This window comes from Globicephala melas, chromosome 4, assembly GCF_963455315.2.
Source record: "Globicephala melas chromosome 4, mGloMel1.2, whole genome shotgun sequence".
NCBI lineage: Eukaryota > Metazoa > Chordata > Mammalia > Artiodactyla > Delphinidae > Globicephala > Globicephala melas.
This window is the reverse complement of record NC_083317.1, coordinates 124,623,131-124,644,227: the sequence shown is the minus strand read 5'-3', so window position 1 is coordinate 124,644,227 and position 21,097 is coordinate 124,623,131. Positions and strand designations below refer to the sequence as shown.

The following is a 21,097-nucleotide window of genomic DNA, read 5'->3' as shown; positions in this document are numbered from 1 at the left end:
CAAATACATTATTGAATAGTTAGCTGCGTCTCAGCAACCTGTTTAATATACTGGGGTCCCCTTCAAAGAGCGTATGATTCATTCTCATCTTTGCCAAGAGATAACATTCAAAAGCACCTGATGACAGGAAACAGGAGTTCTGGGCTCCAGCCCTGCCACTAACAAGCTCTTTCACCTTGAACGAGTCCCTGATATTCTCTGGGCCGGAAGGCTGGTCGAAGGCTCCAGAGGACCCTCCCACCTGCTCTTCTGCAGCTCCTCACAGACATCCATTCCTCCCTCTCTACCTGAAGGCAGGAGCCTGAGGGCTCCCTAGGATGGGGTCTGTCCTCCTTGACACAGTGTGAACCTTTGCCACCCACCTCTCCTTCTTTGCGTATCTCTCCGTATAGTGCTCGCTGGGATTCCAGGTCTTTCAAGCACTCCCCTCGCCTTATTTTTAGAAAGGTCATGGGCACTTGGTACCCAGGATTTGGTCCCTATCATGGCTGAAAGGCTGTGTGCCCAGTAACAGAGGAAGAGGCCTCAGGGGAGAGCAGAGAGGGGTTGGCAGAACATGACAGCTGTTCACCTCTCCATTCATGCTTTCACTCATGCGATCTACATTTACCAAGAACCCGGAGACAGACGTGGTCCTTGCCCTCGTGGATCTCAGAGTCAAGGACTGGCCTCACCAATGAGATAGCCGCCAGCCACGTGTGACCGTCAAACCCTTGAAATGTGGCTAGTCTGAGCTGAGATGTGCTGTTAGTGTGACATGCACAATGGATGGCAAAGACTTCATAAGTAAAACGTGATGTACAATATCTAAGTTTTAATATTGATTACATGTTGAAATGATAAATGGATGTATCAGATTAAATAGAGCATAGTATTAAGTTAATTCACGGTAGCTACTGGAATATGCTGGATTACATATGTGCCTTGAGTGTTGAGAGGGATTTGGGAGGGTGGAGGTGGGCGGGGATGGTGTGGGCTGGCACAGAATAGCCTGGGTGGCATGGTGGGGAGACAGGCAGCACAGGAGGGCTGGGCACGTCCTGGACCACATGCGGGGAGGGCAGAGAGCTCATGCCAGGAACAATGGAAGTGGATGACGGTAATGAGGGGCAGGCAAACACCAACCATAACCCCTACTTTTCTTAAGCCCTCACTATGTCAGGTGCTGTTCTAAGTGTTTTATAGGTACTAAGTCATCTAAATGCAGTACTCATGAGGTGGTTACTATTGTCATCATTTCCATTTTATAGATGAAGAAACTGAGGCATAGAGAGGGGGTGTGGCTTGCTTGTCCTGTCACATTTTGCTCTCCCATAGCCAGGAAGTAGTCAAATGAGAATTTGAACCCGCGAGGCCTGATTCCAGAGCGTCAGCATTGAACATGCTACAGCCCCTCTCTAGGGTCGGGCTGAGGGGTGAGCACCTTGTGGGGAATGGGCACCTCCACAGGTTTGGGGCAGCACAGAGCCCAGTCTGAGGAGACAGGAAGGCTCCTGGGGGCAAGGAGTTTGGGGGAGAAGGGCAGAGACTGATGGTCCCATGACACCTGTACTGCCAGGTTCTCTGCCCACCCTGTCACGAGCTGTCCCCTCACCCACTGTGCTCCAGCCACAGGGCCACCGCCTGCACTGTTCCCTCTGTCTTGAACATTCTTACCCCACTGGTCCCCTCACCTGCCTCCTTTCCTTCACCATCACTTCCGGTCTCCATAACTAGGTAAACCTCCCAATTAGGGGCTCATATGGCACCTGGTACCTCCCCTTCCTAGTATTTCTTTCAGATATAATGTTACATTTATTTATGCGAGCGTTTTATTTTCTGCCTATTCCCTTAGGGAAGGAACTGCGTCTGTTTTCCCTCACTTTTTATACTCCACACCTAGAATAATTCCTGACCCATAACTGCTATCAATCAATATCCACTGAATACATAATCAAATCTTCCTGCAACATGGGTGTTCTAGCCATTGCACAAATAAAGAAACTGGCACTCAGCAAGTTTAAGAAACTTGCCCCAGGTCCAAGTCCAGGTAAGAGGGCAGAGGGGAAATTTCCTCCTAGCTGGCTCACTCCAAAACCACTGCCTCTCAGTGGGACTGCGAGGATGTGCTGATGCTCCCAGGATGGGCATCAAAGCCAGAGGCTGCGGGGAGGACTGAGCAATAGGCATGGACCCTTTCCTGGCCAGAGTCATACTGGGACTCACCCGTATCTGACAACTTTTACCCTCCTTCCTTTACCCCATGAGGCTCCCACCTTCCGGAGCTCTCCATGCCTGCTGAGCTTTTGCAATCCTTCCTCTTGTGCTGCCAACCTGATGAGGTTGCCAGGATTCCAAGTGTTTGTTTGTTTGTTTTTTGGCGATACGCGGGCCTCTCACCATTGTGGCCTCTCCTGTTGCGGAGCACAGGCTCCAGACGCGCAGGCTCAGTGGCCATGGCTCACGGGCCCAGCCGCTCCGCGGCATGTGGGATCCTCCCAGACCGGGGCACGAACCCATGTCCCCTGCATCGGCAGGCGGACTCTCAACCATTGCGCCACCAGGGAGGCCCAATTCCAAGTGTTTGACACACATATGGGCTCATCCCGATGATCATGCTCCAGCTTCCTGAGCTGGACTCTTGTCATCCTTTTCTTTCTTTTTTTTTTTTTTAAAAAAAAAACATTTATTTTTCACAGTTCTAGAGGCTGGAATCCAAGATTAGGGTTGCCACCTTTTTCTAGAGGAACCAATTCCACTGTTGCTGGCTTTTACTGTAATCATTCATTCGTTCGGTAGTTGTCAAGTGGCCATCATTTCCCTTACACCATACCTCGAGAAGCTCACAGTCTTTTGCGGGAGGGGGTTGCACCCACAGGATGAGATTGTGAACACCTCAACCCCATCCTAAAGTGACTCCATTTCAACCCCCTTTCTCAAGCCGAGCGATCCGCTTGGTCTTTGTGCAGCTGATTATGATCAGGGAAAGAGCAGCAGAGGAGAAATAGTCTCTTTTCTAACTGTCTAATTGAAGATATGTGCTTCCCGGCCTGTGAAAATATTGAACTCACTCTGTACACGGTTGCTTACAAACTGCAACAGGCAGGCCGTGCCTCCGAGGCTCAGATCGGAGCCCCAGGGCCCTGACAGGTGTCAGCTGTTCAGGAAATTCAGGAGGAAAATGTCTGCATGTGAATTCCATGGCACGTCCCGGAAACCAAAACCAGGGAGGAGTGAAAGAGCTGGGCAGGCTTGCGAGGCTTTTTGTTTTGGGGGGCAAGGGAGTCCTAATGCTTATTGGGGAAGCTGGGAGAAATGAGTGATCAGAGGCAGGAAAGCTTCAGCGTCGGTGCGGAGGGATGCAGGCAGTGGCGGGGTGGGAGACGGTGGCATATGGTGGACAGTGGGAAACACTGGCGGAAATCTTCCTGTTGTGTTCACTGTAGCATTCCCAGTGCCCGGAAGTGCCTGGGACATAGTGGGCGCTCAATCAACCTGTGTTGAATGAACTGGATGAATCTCACACCATGTGTCTTCTGAGATTTTTTGTTGCAGGTGATGTTCATAGGTGCCCAACAGGAAAATAAAATAAATGAGGTCAGAAAATTCAGCAAACTGACTATTCTATCTGCCACATTAGCATATTAAGTTCTCTGAGGCGGAGGTTCTCAAACTTAGCCCATCTGAATCACCTGGAGGGCCTGCTGAAACACAAGCTGCCAGGGCCCACCTCCAGAGTTTCTGTTCAGTGGGTCTGGGGTGGGGCCTGAGAATCTGCATGTCTAGCAAGTTCCTCAATGTCTTAGCTCAGGCTGCTATAACAAAATACCACAGACCAGCAGTTTAGACAACAGACATTTATTTTCTCACAGTTCTGGAGTCTGGGAAGCCCCAGATTAAGGTTCCTGCGGATATGATTGCTGGTGAAGGCCCACTCCCTGGGCTGCAGATGGCTGCCTTCTCCCTGTCTCTCGTGACAGAAAGAAAAGGAGGGAACTCTGGTCTTTCTTCCTCTTCTAATAAGGGCACTAATCCCACCATGGGGGCCCCACCTGCATGACCTCATTGAAACCTAATTATCTCCCATAGACCTCACCTACAAACATCATCACATTGGGGGTTAGGCCTTCAACATATGCATTTTGAGGGGATACAAACATTCAGTTCATAGCACTAGGTGATGCTGATGCTGCTGGTCTCACACTCTGAGAACCACAGTTCTGAGTCACCTTGCAAAAAGAAATCTGTTTTACTGTGTTCAGTAAAACTTTTCCAAAATATTCTTGTCTCTGGAAGCCATTGTTCATGGTACATCTTGCAGGACAGTGTTTTACAAAACCCAGTTGGGAAAGAAGCCTGAAAGGGTCTGCAGAGAACATTTTCCTGAGTGATGGCTAGTGAGGGGCCACATAGCCATTGGCTGGTCCTGTCCCGCCTACTCACTCCTGCAGGACACAGAGCCCTTGGAATGCACAGTCCCTACTTCACTGAGAGCAAGATTTGTGCTCTAACCTCTGGCTCGCACATCAACTCAGGCAACCCTACCTCTGTGGGGCTTTGCAGAATTTGCCAATTAGCCCAAGCCTGGGCAAGAGAAGCTTTGGCCTGGATGAGAGACCAATTGAAGTGCACTTTTTCACTAAGTGGAAATGAGGCCCATTAGTAAGGCCTGAAAGTTAAGGGATCTTCCCAGGGTGTCATGCTGGGGGGTGGTGGGAAGGAAAAAACCAGCTGGTCCAGTGAGTTGGTTATGTAGGCAAAAATCATAGAATGGTGCCAGAGTCCCACGTAAATCATTGTTGCCTAATAACAGTGTGTCTTCTCTCCCCATGGATGAGGGTAGATCCGGGGTGCTAGAAACTCTTGATTTACACTCTCCAAGCACAAATTACGAGAACAGTTTTTCAGGATGGTTTTGAAGATTTGTCCGAATGTTCCTCAACCAAATTGCAAATGGGGGTGGTCTGTGTGACTCAGATTACCTTTCATGTTTCCTGCTCCCCTGTGCTCCGCTGCCCTGAGCCAGCAGTTGTTTTTTAATTTTTTTTTTATTTTAACATCTTTATTGGAGTATAATTACTTTACAATTGTGTGTTAGTTTCTGCTTTATAACAATGTGAATCACCTATACATATACATATATCCCCATATCTCTTCCCTGTTGCGTCTCCCTCCCTCCCACCCTCCCCACCCCACCCCTCTAGGTGGTCACAAAGCACGTAGCTGACCTCCCTGTGCTATGTGGCTGCTTCCCACTAGCTATCTATTTTACATTTGGTAGTGTATATATGTCCATGCCACTCTCTCACTTTGTCCCAGCTTACCCTTCCCCTCCCTGTATCCTCAAGTCCATTCTCTAGTAGGTCTGCATCTTTATTCCCATCTTGCCCCTAGGTTCTTCATGACCTTTTTTTTTTTCAGATTCCATATATATGTGTTAGCATACGGTAATTTTTTTTCTCTTTCTGACTTACTTCACTCTGTATGACAGACTCTAGGTCCATCCACCTCATTACAAATAGCTCAATTTCATTTCTTTTTATGGCTGAGTAATATTCCATTGTATATATGTGCCACATCTTCTTTATCCATTCATCTGTCGATTGCTTTTTGACAGGAGGCCCAGCGGGTGCTTTCTGAGCTGTCATAAACACTTACTGCTGAAAACCCACTGAACTTCTCCCTGCCAGTTCAGAAGTGCAGGCAACCTCCTGGGGAAATCTTAAATAGATTTGCAAATAAGAGTGGCGTCTTTGCTCTGGCATGTGGTTGATCTTGGCACTAACTAAGACTTCATCTTTCTAATGTTCCAAAACAGTGGCCTGAGGGCAGATGGCCTTGCAGGTCCTCAGTGAGAACCCAGTTTGCATGCTTTCTGTCCTCCTGGTTCAATAGCTCTCCATTTCAGGAGCTCTCCAGTTCAGTTTTGACCTACCCTGCAGGAGCTTATATAGCACTGTCATCTGAATCTAACACTTGATAAGGCTGTTGCAATAAAGAAAAGCTTTCTAGAACACAAGGCACTAAAATAAAATAACACACTCCTTAGCGTGGTGTACAAATTTCTCAGGATCCCAGCCGCACTGCTCTCCACTAGCATCACCGCTGGCCTCACACATCTGACAGGATGCTAGTTGGAATGTATCCTTCTATCATGCGTAGAATTCATCTCTCTTTATTGCTTTATCAAATTTTTCATTTTGCTCTAATCTCATCTCTCTTCCAATTCACTAACTCTTTTGTCAGCTTTCTCGATTTTTTGTTTGTTTGTTTCAACAACTATGTCTTTTATTTCTGACATTTCTCTCTGCTTCTTTTTCAAACCTGCCTTCCCCTAACGCCCTTCCAATTGCTCCATTTTCTCTGGTTCCTGGAACGTGAGTTTTGATGCTTTTTCTCACACACGCAAAGGATTGTTCCCTCTTTGTTTTATCAGTGTTTACTCTGAGCTCATCTCCGGCAGGAATTGTCCTGCTCATGCCCTAGGTTGTGGGCACATGTCTGTCCAGAGGTTTTGAGTATATCTTTGATAAAGGCCTAAAGACTTCAAGGATACATTTTTTAAAAAAATATCTATTTATTTATTTACTTTTATTTTTGGCTGCGTCGGGTCTTAGTTGCGGCATGCAGGATCTTTCGTTGCAGCTCGAGGGCTCTTTGTTGTGGCACATGGGCTTCTCTATAGTTGTGGCGCGCAGGCTCCAGAGCACGTGGTCTCAATAGGTACGGTGCGCAGGCTTAGTTGCCCCACGGCACGTGGGATCCTAATTCCCTGACCAGGGATCCAACCTGCGTCCCTTGCATTGGAAGGCGGATTCTTAACCAATGGACACCAGGGAACTCCCAAGGATGCATTTTTATAGTGTCTGAGTTCTGGATTTCCACACCATGTGGGCTGTTTACACTTGGAGCCAATGCGCATGCTTAGAGCAGGCTTGGGTGTGTAACGTCTCAGAGGAGACGTGTCAGAGAGGTTGGCTGGCTTCCTCCCAGCATCCTTAGGTTGATGTCAGTGGTTGTCCCAAGACCCAGGCTTCAGACAGTCCCAGGCTTTATGCAGACATGCCAACTCGAGTTTTCTTTGCACGGGGACCTGAGACATTCCTCACTTTCGTGGGCTTCGAAACCATGGCTGATAGCCTGAGCCTTTCTAACTCTCTTATTTTTGTTTTATTTTGTTATTGCTGTTGTTATAGTTTGTGCAGCATCTCAATGTATTTGGAAAAGGAAAAGAGTTTCCAGGTTTGTTCAGGTTGAAAATATGCTCTAAGCATTGGGGGTGCTTTATTTTAGCTCATTTCACACAGTAACCCTACGATGTAGATACTATTATTATCCTCACTGTACAGATGGAGTTGAGGATTAGGAAGCTTTACGTATTTTCCCAAAGTCCAGAACATAATTCCCCAGAAATTCCTAAAGCAGATGTGACACCCAACCCGTGACCCCCAGGCTTGACCTGCGTGGACCCCCCACCCCCTCCTTGGCTGCCCTGCTCACCACACTCTGTGGCTGCCTTCAGCCCCAGGGCAGCCCCTCACTCTGTCTGCCCCCCACTCATACCAAAGCTTTCCCACCCTTCCCCTGCTACATTTGGCCCGCTTCCCCTGCTGAAATGCTTTCCATCTTGCAACAGCCTGTCCCACACATACTTTCTCAGCCTTTCCCCTCTCTAGTACTTATTATAAGCTCTGAGTAGGAGCGAGGGTGAAGAGATGAGAGTGGACAAGAGAAGCATCATCAGAACTTGGCAGTAACTTAGCTGGAGGGAGGGGCAGAGGGAGGAAGTTGAAAGCAATGCCCAGTGTCCCAGCTTGGATGACAGATTGGATGAAGGAGCATTTGCTGAGGCAGGGAACACAGAACAGGGAGCAGGCAGGGCTGGAGCACGGGGCTGTAGAGCTCAATATTGGACATGGTGAGTTTGAAGTGCCTGTGGAACATCTAGTGGACCATTCAGGGGCAATCTGACATGTGAGTCCATCGCTCAGAAGATAAGTATCTGCTCAAGATCCTGATTTGGCAGTCTGCATGCAAAGCTGAGCCGGTGGCTGTGTATGGAATGGAAAGAAGAGAGGCCAAGCAGGGAAGCCCACCATGGGGTTGTGGTTCACTTAACATCCAGTAGCAACGCCTTGAGGTTAGAAACCATGTCATTTCTTTCCCTGTATTTTCTAATAATTTTCTGCCCAAGACACAACTGGTCCTCCTGCTTTACAGGGTTGCAGTGAGGATTAAATAGTACAAGGGAGAGGAAAAGCTGCTTTGACATTGAGAAGCTTGTTCCAAGATTGATTGTTGCTATGACGACCATCCTCCTGCAGCCCCCAAACCCCCACAAGTCCTGTTGCCTACAGAAGAAAAGCTGTTCAAGTCCTCGGGCCTCAGTTCCAAGCTATCCTTGCAGCCTCATCTGCCACTCCTCACCTTGCCCAAACCAACGTGACCCCTCCAAGCTCTGTGTCTGTGCTCCTTCCCTCCTCCCAGTGCAATCAGACACCCGCCCCCTCCACGGCATCACCCTGGTGCCTTGCACAAATCTGTGGACATGAGTCACAACTATTACAAGCTTTTCTGTCAATTCTGTGTCTGAACTGGAAGCTCCATGAGGGCAGGTGCCTTCTTTTCTTCAAAGAGCAGGATATGCAGTTAGTAAATGTCTATAGGAGTGAGTGAATGAGTGAATCTCCATTTGCCCCAAACCTACTAGCTTCTTTGCCAATTGAAAGGACAGATGAATGAGGAAATAAAAAGTTTCTGCTCCATTTTCCTGGAATTTTTCCTTGCCATCTATTCCTAATGAAATCTTAACAGTTTTAACCACCCTAAATGCCACCTTCTCTCAACCAGAAGTCTGGATCTCACAGTGCTTTGCACCTTGTCTGTAAGACTTATCTCAATTCCGATTGCATCTGAGTCTTCTGTGTATTTGATACCTAACCACCACCACCATGCCCTGCCCCAGATTGAAAACCTTGCAGGCAAAGCATGTATCTGCTAAGTGCTGCATCCCAAGCAGCCCTTAGTACATTCCCTCGCACATTGGTTCATAGGTAAATGTATCTCACGTTGAATAACTGCGTTCAAAAATACCTGACTCCCTGGGAAAACCAACTCAGAACTTCCAATGGGGCCCATTCAAGGACATTTGGACCAACTTGTGGGCAGCCTGATCTCCTCCCCTGTCATGGGAGGCTTCCCCAGTCTCCAACTCAACCCTGCAGTACCAGCCTGCTCCCAACTCAGACCTCCTTGGCGTTGTCCCTGCCATCACCCTTTTGGGCGGATATCCAGCATTTGTCCCTGGGCCTCGGTCTCTGATTCACTCCCCAGCTAGACAGCAGCTACCACCAGGCACTGTGGGAACACCTGCAGGTTTCCAGAGGGCAAAGCGTCTTTGGGCCAGCTGAGAGCTTGGGCATTGTCTCTGGGGGTGGCATTGGACATGGCTGGTGCCAGCTGGGTGCCCCAGGGATTCATGCACACTCAGGAATGAAAGTTCCTCTCCCCCCAGGAAAGGTCACTTTGCCTAATTTCCTCCTTTCATGGTGGAGCCATTGCCTTGACACAGTTATTTTTGCTGCCTCCTGGCTTGATCATTTTTCAGTTTCCCTGCAGAGGGTTAATGAGGGTCTCTTTCTCATCACAGATCCACATGTATGAAACCCTAATTAGGCGTTTCCTTTAGCTGCCTTCATAGATTACTTGGTGCAGGAAGTCTGCAGGAGTAAACCCAGTCTGACTGATAGCCTCTGTTTGGACGCCGAGTTAGGAGCTCACTGGGGAAGCTCCCAACCTTTACTACCTCTAGGTCAGCTCAGGCTGCTCCCCACTCCCAGAAGGCCCTACCTTCTGACCTCGGAAAATATAAATCTTGCCATCTTTTGTGACCCATATTAAAATAAGATAAAAACATATCCCCCTTCCAAATTGCCATATTAAAATAAGATAGAACGTATCCCCCTTCCAAATTGCCAGGATTTTCTATTTTTTTAAATCCTCAGTGAGGTAAAGGTACAGTGCACGAGCAGTCTCACACTGTGTGGCAGGGACATAAATAAGCACAAACTACTGCAGGAAAAAATTGGATGATGTATCGTCAAGAGCCTTCAAACATACCTCCAACGTGTGATCCAGTAATTCCATTCCAGGAATCTCTTCCAAGGATATAATCAGAAATGCAGAGAAACATTTGTGCAAAAAGAAATTCATTGTGGTATCATTTATAATTGCTGGTACCCAATGAATACCTGAGAATAAGGGAATAATGAAGTATAAAATATAGCATAGTATCATGGAATGTATCCATATTATACAGCCATGTAAAATGAAGATAGTAAAGGCATTTTAATACTGATGTTAAGTGAGATAAGCAAACTTTCAAGTTGTATGTACAGTGTGTTCCAAATAGACCTTTCCCAACTCTTTTTTCACGGGATGCTTATAGGAATGCTATAAATAGCAAAGTTCCGTTTTCCCAAAAGGTTGAAAAATTGTTACAGGTGTATACTTTGAGGCTGCTGGGAACCTTGGATAGGCTAATGACATGGGAAATGAAAACACAAAAACAAAAACCAAGGCTTCACTGTTTTTTAAGGTGGGACATCACTGTTTTTAGGTGGGACATCACAGGGGCTGCTGTTCATGCAGCACATTTCAGAAAAGCTGGGGGATGTGGGGATGCCTAGGAGAAGATTGTAACGTTGACAGGGATTGCTACTCCTGTGAAGCTACGGACTTATTTTGCTTCCTCCTTGGCATTTTTTTGTATTGTCCTACAAAAATGCTGTGAGTGTTGGGAAAGAAAGCGGGCCAGAGAACCAGCCTCCATCCAGCTACGGCAGATGCAGAGTGATGTAGAGTCAGCCAGTGCGTGGATTCAACATGGCAGCCGGGCCCGAGAGGGAGGCCACTGGAAGAGTGGTGATGGTGGCCTGGGCAGGGGAGCCCCCCAGTGCTGCCTGATGGGGTTCTGCCTGTATTTCAAAGGGCATGAGGTGTGGACAGGGTCACGGCACTGCCATCTGTCTGCTCTCCACCCTGGGACTGGTCAGAGGTTTCCTGATGCCTCAGAGACCATTCCCAGGATGTTCTGACTGGCCATCCGTGATTGCAAACCCCAAGTCCAGCGTGCACTGGGTCTCCTTGGATTAGATGCTTCCTCATTCAGAACTCTCCTTAGTTCCCCACTCTTTCATCACCCCTAGATTGTGTCTTCAGATCTTCTTTGGTGCCACACCTACACCCCTAGGTCAGCCTCACCTGGGTCAGAGACCCACCCCAAGATCCCTGCACCCAACCCAGTGTCTGGTCTCAGGCATAAAGCAGGAGGTGGGTGTAAGTAGAGTTAGGACCTCTAGTGAGATGTGTCAGGTACTGAGCTGTACACTCAGTGAAGTCGAACAGGATTTCGGAGACATCTGCCTGGACCCCTCCTGCTTACCTTCCAAGGGCCCCTAAAATATTCATCAGGCTTTATCAGGTTAATGGATTTCAAAAGAAGCAATTTTCTGAGACATGAAACAGAACCGTATAAAAAGAACATTAAGGGGAAAAATCTTATTCCAGAATGAAAGGGAAAAGATCATTTAGCATCCCTTTCGTGTTATCTATTCATGAGAAACAGCACATTTAACCCAGAGCGGGGTGTAGGGAGGACTTTGACGTCCTCACTTGGGGTCACCTTCATGCAGAACTCATCTGTCTGCGTTGCCACAGACGGCAGGGGCAATGGAGACAAGAGGACACAGATGAGAGACACTTCCGAGGTGGACTCCACGGGGTACAGAGGGATCTGAGGGAGAGGGAGTGGGGAGGAGAGAGAGCCTAATGCGACTTCCAAGACACTTGCTTAGGGGGCCGGAGGGAGGCGGCTCCCATCCCCAGCCTTGTCACCTTTTATGCTTCCTATCGCTTTTCCCAAGACGTGTGCCATACTGGTTTCTATTTTGCATGATGCTGTGGGAGTTGAGCATCTTGAGGTCAGGAATTGTGACTTTATCCTGGCCCCCAATGTCTCTACCCACCCATTAAGGTTAGATTTTCATTCCCAGGCCTAAGACCAGAAATCACAGGTGCAAAAGTTGTGAGGGGACATGAGTGCAAGAGTGCTGTGCACTGAGTCCAGCCAGGAGGACCCACTTGTTGTTCTTCTCTAGCTCCCCAGGCACTCTAAGGAAGGATAAAACTGAGTCCTCTTGGGCAGACTGTCTGTCTCAGAATTTATTTTGCTTGGGTTGAAGGGAGGGTGAGACTACAACAGCTCCTCAGACAAGCCTTAATCTAGAGACAAAGGAATTGCCGGTGTGGGGGGGTTCCTATTCTTCTGAAACTCATTCTTCTTCCTCTTCCCATGGTCATTGCTTTCTCCTTGATCCTTCCTAACTCCTAATTTTTTCCTCTTCTATTTTCTTCTTTCTCTTTCCCTTCCTCTGCCCCTTCTCTATCGTCTTCTTCATTTCTACTTCCAATCTAGCATCCTTCCCGGAGCTTAGAAAAACAATTTTAATTCTACTCTCTCTCTATTGAAAAACTAAGAAAAATTTGATACAGCGCAAATTTAAGCGGACACCTCCACCTGTCCACCAAGGACTTGCCAGCCTAGAGAGCTGGTAATTATGTGACCGAGATAATCTGCCGATAGCCAAATGTTTGCCTGACGATTAGCTTCTCAGGTGTTCCTCTACTCCACGGTTTGCCCCATCACGTTTGATTTGAGTTTCTATAACCTCAGTGCATATCAACCATTATGTTCATTGAGTTCTTTGCAATAAACATTGTTGATCTAAAGGTCTCTTCTCCCTCTCTCATAATTAGAATAACAGTCTGTTTGATGTTTCACTGCCTATTCAATTTTAAGTGTTGCTTCTCTTTCTTTCCACTAGATTTGTGACAAAGAATGGCATTACTATGTCATCAATGTGGAGTTTCCTGTGGTTACCTTATACATGGATGGAGCAACGTATGAACCATACCTGGTGACCAACGATTGGCCCATTCATCCGTCTCACATAGCCATGCAACTTACGGTCGGCGCTTGTTGGCAAGGTAACCCTAAGTCCAGACCTTCTTCCTGGCCCATCTGCGTACGGTCCATGAAAGGTACTGACAGAGAAAAGGGCAAAGCAAGTGGTATGAGAATCAGCCAGGAAAATTTTCTATCCCTTACTAATAAAACAGGACTTATAAAAATAAGGATGAATCCAGGCACTACGCTTGTATAATAATAAACACTTGGCTTGAGACCAGATTTTGATTTTAGATAAACGTGAGAATTTCAGGTTGCCTCTGAGTTGCTAATGCCTTTTATTGTTCTGGAACCTTAGCCGGTTTCAAACTGGGGCTGTGTGGGGCTGAATGTGGAATCTTATAACAAAATTGCCAGTTGGCTCTGTTGACTGCTACACAGGTCAGGAGCCAAGGATCTCTCTTTATTCCCAATCAAATTATCCAAGACCCCAACCCTCTATACCGGGAATTCACAAATATGTGGGACGGAGGGAGCGGGTGGATTGCGCATAGGTTCAAAGCCACGAGAGGCCGCCCTCAAGTTCTGCTAAGCTCTGAGCCCCTTCCCTGCTCCCCAGGGATGGAGGCTCTTTGCTGCCTTCTCGCTTGAAGGTCCCTGCTCCCTCCTCATTTCCTCTGCTGCTGCCTCTCCTCCAGTCCCTGCACCCAGGCTAATCTCTTTGGAGGCAGGAAAACCAGCCCTCTGAGCATACAGGTAGCCTCTCTATTCCCCACTCAGATTTGCTGGCACCTTTGTCATTGCCCCCTTAGCAGCTGGGTTGTTTTGAAGTACCAATGGGAGAGCAGAGGGGAAGTAAAATGCTCCCCAAATAAGCAGGTTAGCACTTTGAGATGACTCGAACTCGTGTTGATGGATTCTTTGAAAGTTACTAAGATCGGTGGCCTTGACCATTCGCCATGGGGGCTTAGGGGGAAGGTGGGTTATGGTATAAGAGTAAGTCTTCAGAGGGCTGGCTTCCTCTAGGGGAGACATAGGCCCCTCTGCACTGGGACGAAGAGTGAGTTCTGGGCAGCCCCATGCAAGAGAAGATGACACGAAGGGCAAATGGTGCAGCCCTGGGAGCACTGGAGACACAAAGTCCGGGAAGGAAACAAAGCAGGAATGAGGCAACAGAAGAGAGTATATATTTTTTAATTGGAGTATAGTTGATTTACAAGGTTGGGTTAGTTTCAGGTGTACAGCAAAGTGACTCAGAGATATATATGTGTGTGTATATATATTCTTCTTCAGATTCTTTTCCCTTATAGGTTATAACAAACTATTGAGTATAGTTTCCTGTGCTATACAGTAGGTCCTTGTTGTTTATCTATTTTATATATAGTAGTGTGTATATGTTAATCCCAACCTCCTAGTTTATCCCTCTCCCCACTTTCCCCTTTGTTAACCATAAGTCTGTTTTCTATGTCTGTGAGTCTATTTCTGTTTTGTATATAAGTTCATTTGTATCTTTTCTTTTTAGATTCCACGTATAAACCAATCATATGATATCTGTCTTTCTCTGTCTGGCTTACTTCACTTAGTGTGATAATCTCTAGGTCCATCCACATTGCTGCAAATGGCATTATTTCATTCTTTTTTATGCCTGAGCGAGAGAGTGTGTTTTTGAGCAGAAGTCACCTACTTGAAGTCTGACGTACATCACGGGATAGTAGAAAGCTTCTCAGACATTTCAGTAGAATGTGATAGGAGCTTCCTCAGTATTGCAGAGTTCCCCAGGATAACAGGAAAGGAAGACGGTGTCATCTGGCAAGAGTCCATGAAACTAACTAGTATAGCAAGGCACCGATTTAGAGGTTGCACAGGAATCATCAGTCACTAAACACAGCTGCGCTGGAGCGATGGCTCAGTGCCCCAGCTGGACACCCCCAGTCAGCCCGTGGATATTCCGGAACATAGCCTGGATGCTGCCCATAAGATAAGGGGGCCCCAGTCATGTCCTCACCATGAACCTTACCACTACTCTTCCCTAGAGGCCCTCAGGGACCACATCTGGATCCCTGTCACCCCAGCCTGCAATGGAAACCTGCCCCGAACTCTAACAAGGCCAGTTGAAACCACTTTTTCCCAGTTACATGCCAACTGGGCAGACCAGCCCCACCAAAATAAAGTGATTTTATAAAGAATTAAGGGCTTCCCTGGTGGCGCAGTGATTGAGAGTCTGCCTGCCGATGCAGGGGACACAGGTTCGTGCCCCGGTCCGGGAAGATCCCACATGCCGCGGAGCAGCTGGGCCCGTGAGCCAAGGCCGCTGAGCCTGCACGTCCGGAGCCTGTGCTCCACAATGGGAGAGGCCACAACAGTGAGAGGCCCGCGTACGGTAAAAAAAAAAAAAAAAAAGAATTAAGATGGTCTCTTTGGATCAGTTAGAATAGGCTAAGTGGTGCTGTAGTGACAACCAAGCCCCAGTTCTCAGTTATTTAAGATAATTCTCACCTCATATCCACTGCAGAAGAGAGGGGGCTCCTCTCTGCTTCTCCCAAGCAGACAGAGCAGCCACACTGCTGCACGCTGAGAAAGAAGAAAAAGAAAGCATGAGGGACGGTGCACAAGCCCTTAAAGCTTCTGCCTACAAGTGACACCAGTCATTTTTACTCACACATTATTGGCCAAAGCAAGTCACATGGCCACACCTAACTCCAACAAAGCCTGGAAGTGAAATCTACAATACGTCTGGAAGAAAAACTGGAAATATTGTATGAACGACACTGATGAACACTATGGTCTGTCCACTTAGTCAGCGATGTTCGTTTGACTGCCCTTCCCACAATAAAAATACAGCCACCCTTCTCTAAATGAGACAACCTCTAAGTCCCACCTGTGACTGGCGCCAAGCTCAATGTACAGGTTCTCTGAGTGATTCCTGATGATCTTTCCATTGGGTTGAGATGCACAGAAGGCTCTCTATCAGGCCCAGATGCGGCTCCACTCGCTCTGGAGACCTATACACTAACAAGAAGTATTTGCTACCACCACAGCCATCACCCCCTCCATACGTGCACATGCACACAAACACGTGCGCGCGCACACACACACACACACAGACACACACACACTATAGAACAGTGGAATGAAGCAGAATAACCAAAAAACATTTCCACTATGTAAGAGGAATAGTTAGAGAAACACAGCAGTCTTTGGTCCACAGCAATTCTGAAATCCCTCTGGGCAGATGCTGTAAGGGCCGCTGTGCTAGGGTGGGACATGTTCTTTGTGATCCTTGACTCCATTCTCTGGGAGTTGATTCCTTCCTCAATATCCACCTAGGCCACATCTGAAGACGACATTGTCACTCCATAAATAGAAATTCTAATATTATACCTGATGACAATTTATTTAAAAGCTATACCACAAAAATGCTTTTCAAACCAAAGTGTACGTTCATTTTAAAAGAATGTGGGAGAGGGACTTCCCTGGTGGCAAAGTAGTTAAGAATCCACCTGCCAAAACAGAGGACACGGTTTTGAGCCCTGGTCCAGGAAGATCCCACGTGCCATGGAGCAACTAAGCCTGTGCACCACAACTACTGAGCCTGGGCTCTAGAGCCCATGTGCCACAACTACTGAAGCCCACGTGCCTACAGCCTGTGCTCCACAACAAGAGAAGCCACTGCACTGAGAAGCCTGCACACCACAACAAAGAGTAGCCCTCGCTCGCCGCAACTAGAGAAAGCCCGCGTGCAGCAATGAACACCCAATGCAGCCAAAATAAATAAATAAATAGATAAAGATTTTTAAAAATGCTTTAAAGGAGTGTGGGAGAAAGAACGGTCACTAGGGTGTTTGAGTATTTCTGTGCTCTTCCCAGATAGATGCTAGGACCACTCTTCCTTGGAGTAAAGTGTGGCCATGTGATTTGCTTTGGCCAATTAAATGTGAGTGGAAGTGCCTTATGTCATTTCCTGGAGGAAACTTTAAGAGCCACTGTTGCAAGGAGGCCCTTTATGTACATGGATGTTTACAGTCCTCTGAGAAAGCACTAGGAAGTCCCCATTTGTGGATAAAAAAAACTGAGGGTCTGAGAGGTGAGGTAGCTTACCCAAGGTCACCCCGTCAGATTTGCCCAACCTCAACTCTTCGAAGCCTCTTCGCCTTCCACTGTGGCTTGCTGCCACTGTTGCTGATTGGTCATCTTGTTGATGTGATTATGTGTTTGGGAAAATGCAGGAACTGATGTGTATTGATACAAATGCTGTAAACCCTTTACTTTCTGAGATATCTGACAACTCTGGAATCAAAACGCCACAGAAACTCTGTATTCTCTTTGCTAATCTCTTGCTGTATACTCCTTCAACTGATCCTCTACAGAACAAGAAAAAAGAGTTTAGGCTTAGGAGTCATAAAAAATTGAGCTTGAGTCAAATTCCAGCCCTGCCGCTTACTAGCTGTGTGGATCCAGCAGAATCCCTAACTTCCTTGAACTCCTACTTTCTCACCTACTTTTTTCTTTTTAATCTAGAGTAATACCTACTCCTTATTATAAGGATTAGGTGATGGGTCCATGGAGTGTGCTTGGCATGTTTCAGTTGAATGAATGTGTACATTTGAAAACATCTGCTGGTCGCCTCGTCCACCTCCTTCTCTGCTCCTTGCACCTAAACCCAATATGGCAGATTGTCTGCAAGACCTTGGTACACTCTGGCCTCTGTGATGCCATCTTCCCCGTGGCTCCCTGCATGCACTGACCTTCTCCCTTTCCCCAGGATTAATGCTCACACTCAGACCCTGCCCTCCCAGGTCCATCTATAGGCGCTGGAAGATGGGGCTGATGGTATAGGAGAGAACCTGATCATCCAGGCTTCTGGGCATGGAGAAGATCTGATCTTCTCTGAGGGGAATGATAATCTATTGGTGAATTTTCAGCATAGGAGAAAAATCCTTTAAAATCTTTAAAATTGGGCTTTATTGGATGAGAAAGAGTTCGCTAGGAAGATAAAGACGGCAAGAGCATACAGCATGGCAGAGAAGCTTGACGTCAGCATGCCCAGGGTGCCCTACCACTGGAACGTGCATGGGCCAGAATGAGTTGAGAGGAGGCTGAGATAAGGAGTTGAGACCAGACCATAGTGCGCCATCTTGCCTTGTTAGGAGCCTGGATTCTCTTTTCGTCTTGGAAGGAGACATCAAAAGGTCTTTCAATAGGACATGGCACTGTGAAGTTGATGGCCTGTAATGCAGTCTTTATCTCGGCATGTTTCTAAACCTCCCGAAGTCCACTTATCTACACGCTCTAAGCCCGCTGTGTGAATGAACCCCTTTGGGCCTGTAATCGTGGGGAGTTTTTCAAGTACTTTTGAGATTGGCAAGGGAACTGGTTCCCATTGGTGAAATTTCCGATTGGGGTTTAACAATGAGGATAGAAAATAACGTGCTAGCAGCTTCTTGCTCCCGGGAACTGGCTCCAGCACTGAGGCTGGCCAGTGTTCTGCAGCCCCAATGAGCCTACTGTGCCCTGTTCGTGAATTGGAAAGCCAAAGTAATTGGTGGAACTTTATTTTCATTGGTATTTTTTCCAGTAATTAAAAAAAAAAATGAGACTTCATTTACACTTAAGAAATGTTGCCAGTACGGCCTAGAGCAGGCAGCATATTTTAATTCTTGAGAAGGGCTTTTGAAGTCAGGATGGACCTCACCTTTCAAAAAGTCCTCCTTCCTCTGCATGGCCACTGCATGCCACCTGACCATCACCTCTGTGCTCCGTGTCAGTGTTCTGGGGATGGAATCAGACCCTCTCTCCTGGCCGAGATCAGTCTGATCAGTCAGAAACGGCTACCTTTGGACAAATACCAGGTCCCTGTCTCTCTCTGGGTCACGCCATTGGAGAAGATCTTTTGAAAGACTAATTAATTTGTCCTTTTCCTTACAGTCCCTACTCAACCTTTTTTTTTTGCGGTACGCGGGCCTCTCACTGTTGTGGCCTCCCCCGTTGCGGAGCACAGGCTCCAGATGCGCAGGCTCAGCAGCCATGGCTCACGGGCCCAGCCACTCTGCGGCATGTGGGATCTTCCCGGACCGGGGCACGAACCCGTGTCCCCTGCATCGGCAGGCGGACTCTCAACCACAGCGCCACCAGGGAAGCCCCCTACTCATCCATTTTTAACAGCAAAACTTCAAGTTCTAGGTAAAAACTGTATAATCACATCTGCTTTGTGCCTGGACCTCTACACTGGGACCAACCAACCAGGGCCTGTAACTCAGCTGTCGTGGGGGTGAATCGGGAAGCCTGCTGATGTGCCAGACCACGGCCTTAGGGAGTCCCCGGGGTGTCAGAGAGGTGCCTCAGCAGGTGACACCCCAGGGCACCTCTCCCCCAACACGAGAACCAGAGCAGCTCTGGTTTATCCATTTTGTATGATATCAGGGCAAAAGTTCTGTTAATGAAATGGCTGAACATGTTTGAAGAAACATAGTTCTAGACATGCACCCCAGAAAGTACCACCCTGCCCTCTGCCTGAGTCTCATCTGCTCTTGGGGGAGCTCATCACACACTTCTCTGCTTGTGGCTCTGTCCCCAGAGACCACCTCATCCCTGCCTCTGCTGGGGCCTCTCGTCCAGTGCTCTCTGGACCTTGACCTCCCTAGAGTGTCTAGCTTTGCCTGTTCCTGACAGTGGCACCCCTCTGGCCTTGGATGAGAAGGGCTTTCTGCCCTAGCTCCTGGTCTGGCTGAGTCCTACCCCCTACTTAACAAATAAAGCAGCGGGAGATAAAGAAGGGGATGGTTCTAAACATTAGAACCTGTTAAGGGACAGACAGAGAGAACCCCCATTGTGGCTTTGGGGAGGAGTCAAGGCAAAGAATAGGAATGGCCAAAAAAGGAATAAAAAGGCAGAAATAACCCTGAGGGTTGCAGTAATCAATAGCGTCTGTTCCTCAGACAGAGAGGAATTAGAGCCCCATGTGGACCTGAGATCTGCTGTACATTTTCAGGTCATTTTTTTTTTCCAGACACTAAAAGTAGTGCAGAGACTTGGAATACATGCCGTCACTTAATAAGCTTGGTCTAATTTAATACAAATTCTCTTAATAAAGTCTGTGTTGAAATTATTCTGCATCCCTGGGGGTCTCTGCTGCTGGGAGAAAGAGGCACGTGCTAGCACAGTCCGCCTTACATTCAAGTGGCATTTCCCGAGGGGCTCATGAAGCTCGGTCCCACAGTTTCCTCAAGGAGGCCAAGGTCCAGTTTGGGAAACTGCGTAAACCATCCCCACAGCACCACATTGAAGAGTCACAATGCACGTTTGCTTATTCAAAGCTCTCAAAAGCCTGCCAAGAAACCAATCAGTTTGACATTACTTAACCTACGTTTCTCAATCGTATTCCACTGTGGAACTCACTCTTTGTGGAATAGTGTTCTTGGAGCACTGTTTGGGAAACATCTCATTGGAGTTATTAATGCAGATCTCCACCCACTACTAGGGCATGAGTTTGCAGAAAGTAAGGACTATCTGCTTTCACAGATTCTCCTCCCCTTCTCTTTCCTCCTACTTCATGTCCTGGAGAAGGTCAATAATTAGTGTTTATTGAATTATACCCCATTTTTGAGTTTGTTTTGACAAAGGCGTATGGTTCATGGTCTGACACACAGGGATGACTAACAAGGTGTCCCTTTGCATTGTCTGTACTAAAAAATCAAGAAAAGGTGATTCTAGGACCTGGAGTTCATTTGACATGAGGGTATATTGGTTTAAAGACAACACAGATGGGCTTCCCTGGTGGCGCAATGGTTGAGAGTCCGTCTGCCGATGCAGGGGACACGGGTTTGTGCCCTGGCCTGGGAGGATCCCACATGCCACGGAGCGGCTGGGCCCGTGAGCCATGGCCACTGAGCCTGCGCGTCCGGAGCCTGTGCTCCGCAACGGGAGAGGCCACAGCAGTGAGAGGCCCGCGTACCGCAAAAAAAAGACAACACAGATGAAATCAGCTTTAAAATTCAGGCATTCATGTGTGGAAACACAGTATAACTGAGTTACAATTTTAACGTTGAATCTTATTCTGAAAGTAATATTAATTAGAAAATTTGGCAAGGGTCTTAGAGTAAAAACAGTGTCATTTTAACTTCTCTGAGAGGCACACCAGAGTGGGGAGAAAAA

At 47.5% G+C, this 21,097-nt stretch overlaps 1 protein-coding gene across 3 annotated transcripts in view; it reads left to right on the top strand.

Annotated features, from left to right (window-relative positions):
* Positions 1-21,097, top strand: part of CLSTN2 (calsyntenin 2) — a 650,414-nt gene that overhangs the window by 585,952 nt on the left and 43,365 nt on the right. For all 3 annotated transcript variants that reach the window (XM_060298550.1, XM_060298549.1, XM_060298551.1), the window contains exon 9: positions 12,864-13,026. In XM_060298550.1, coding sequence (XP_060154533.1) covers positions 12,864-13,026 — 163 coding nt within the window. The remainder of the gene's footprint in view (positions 1-12,863; positions 13,027-21,097) is intronic.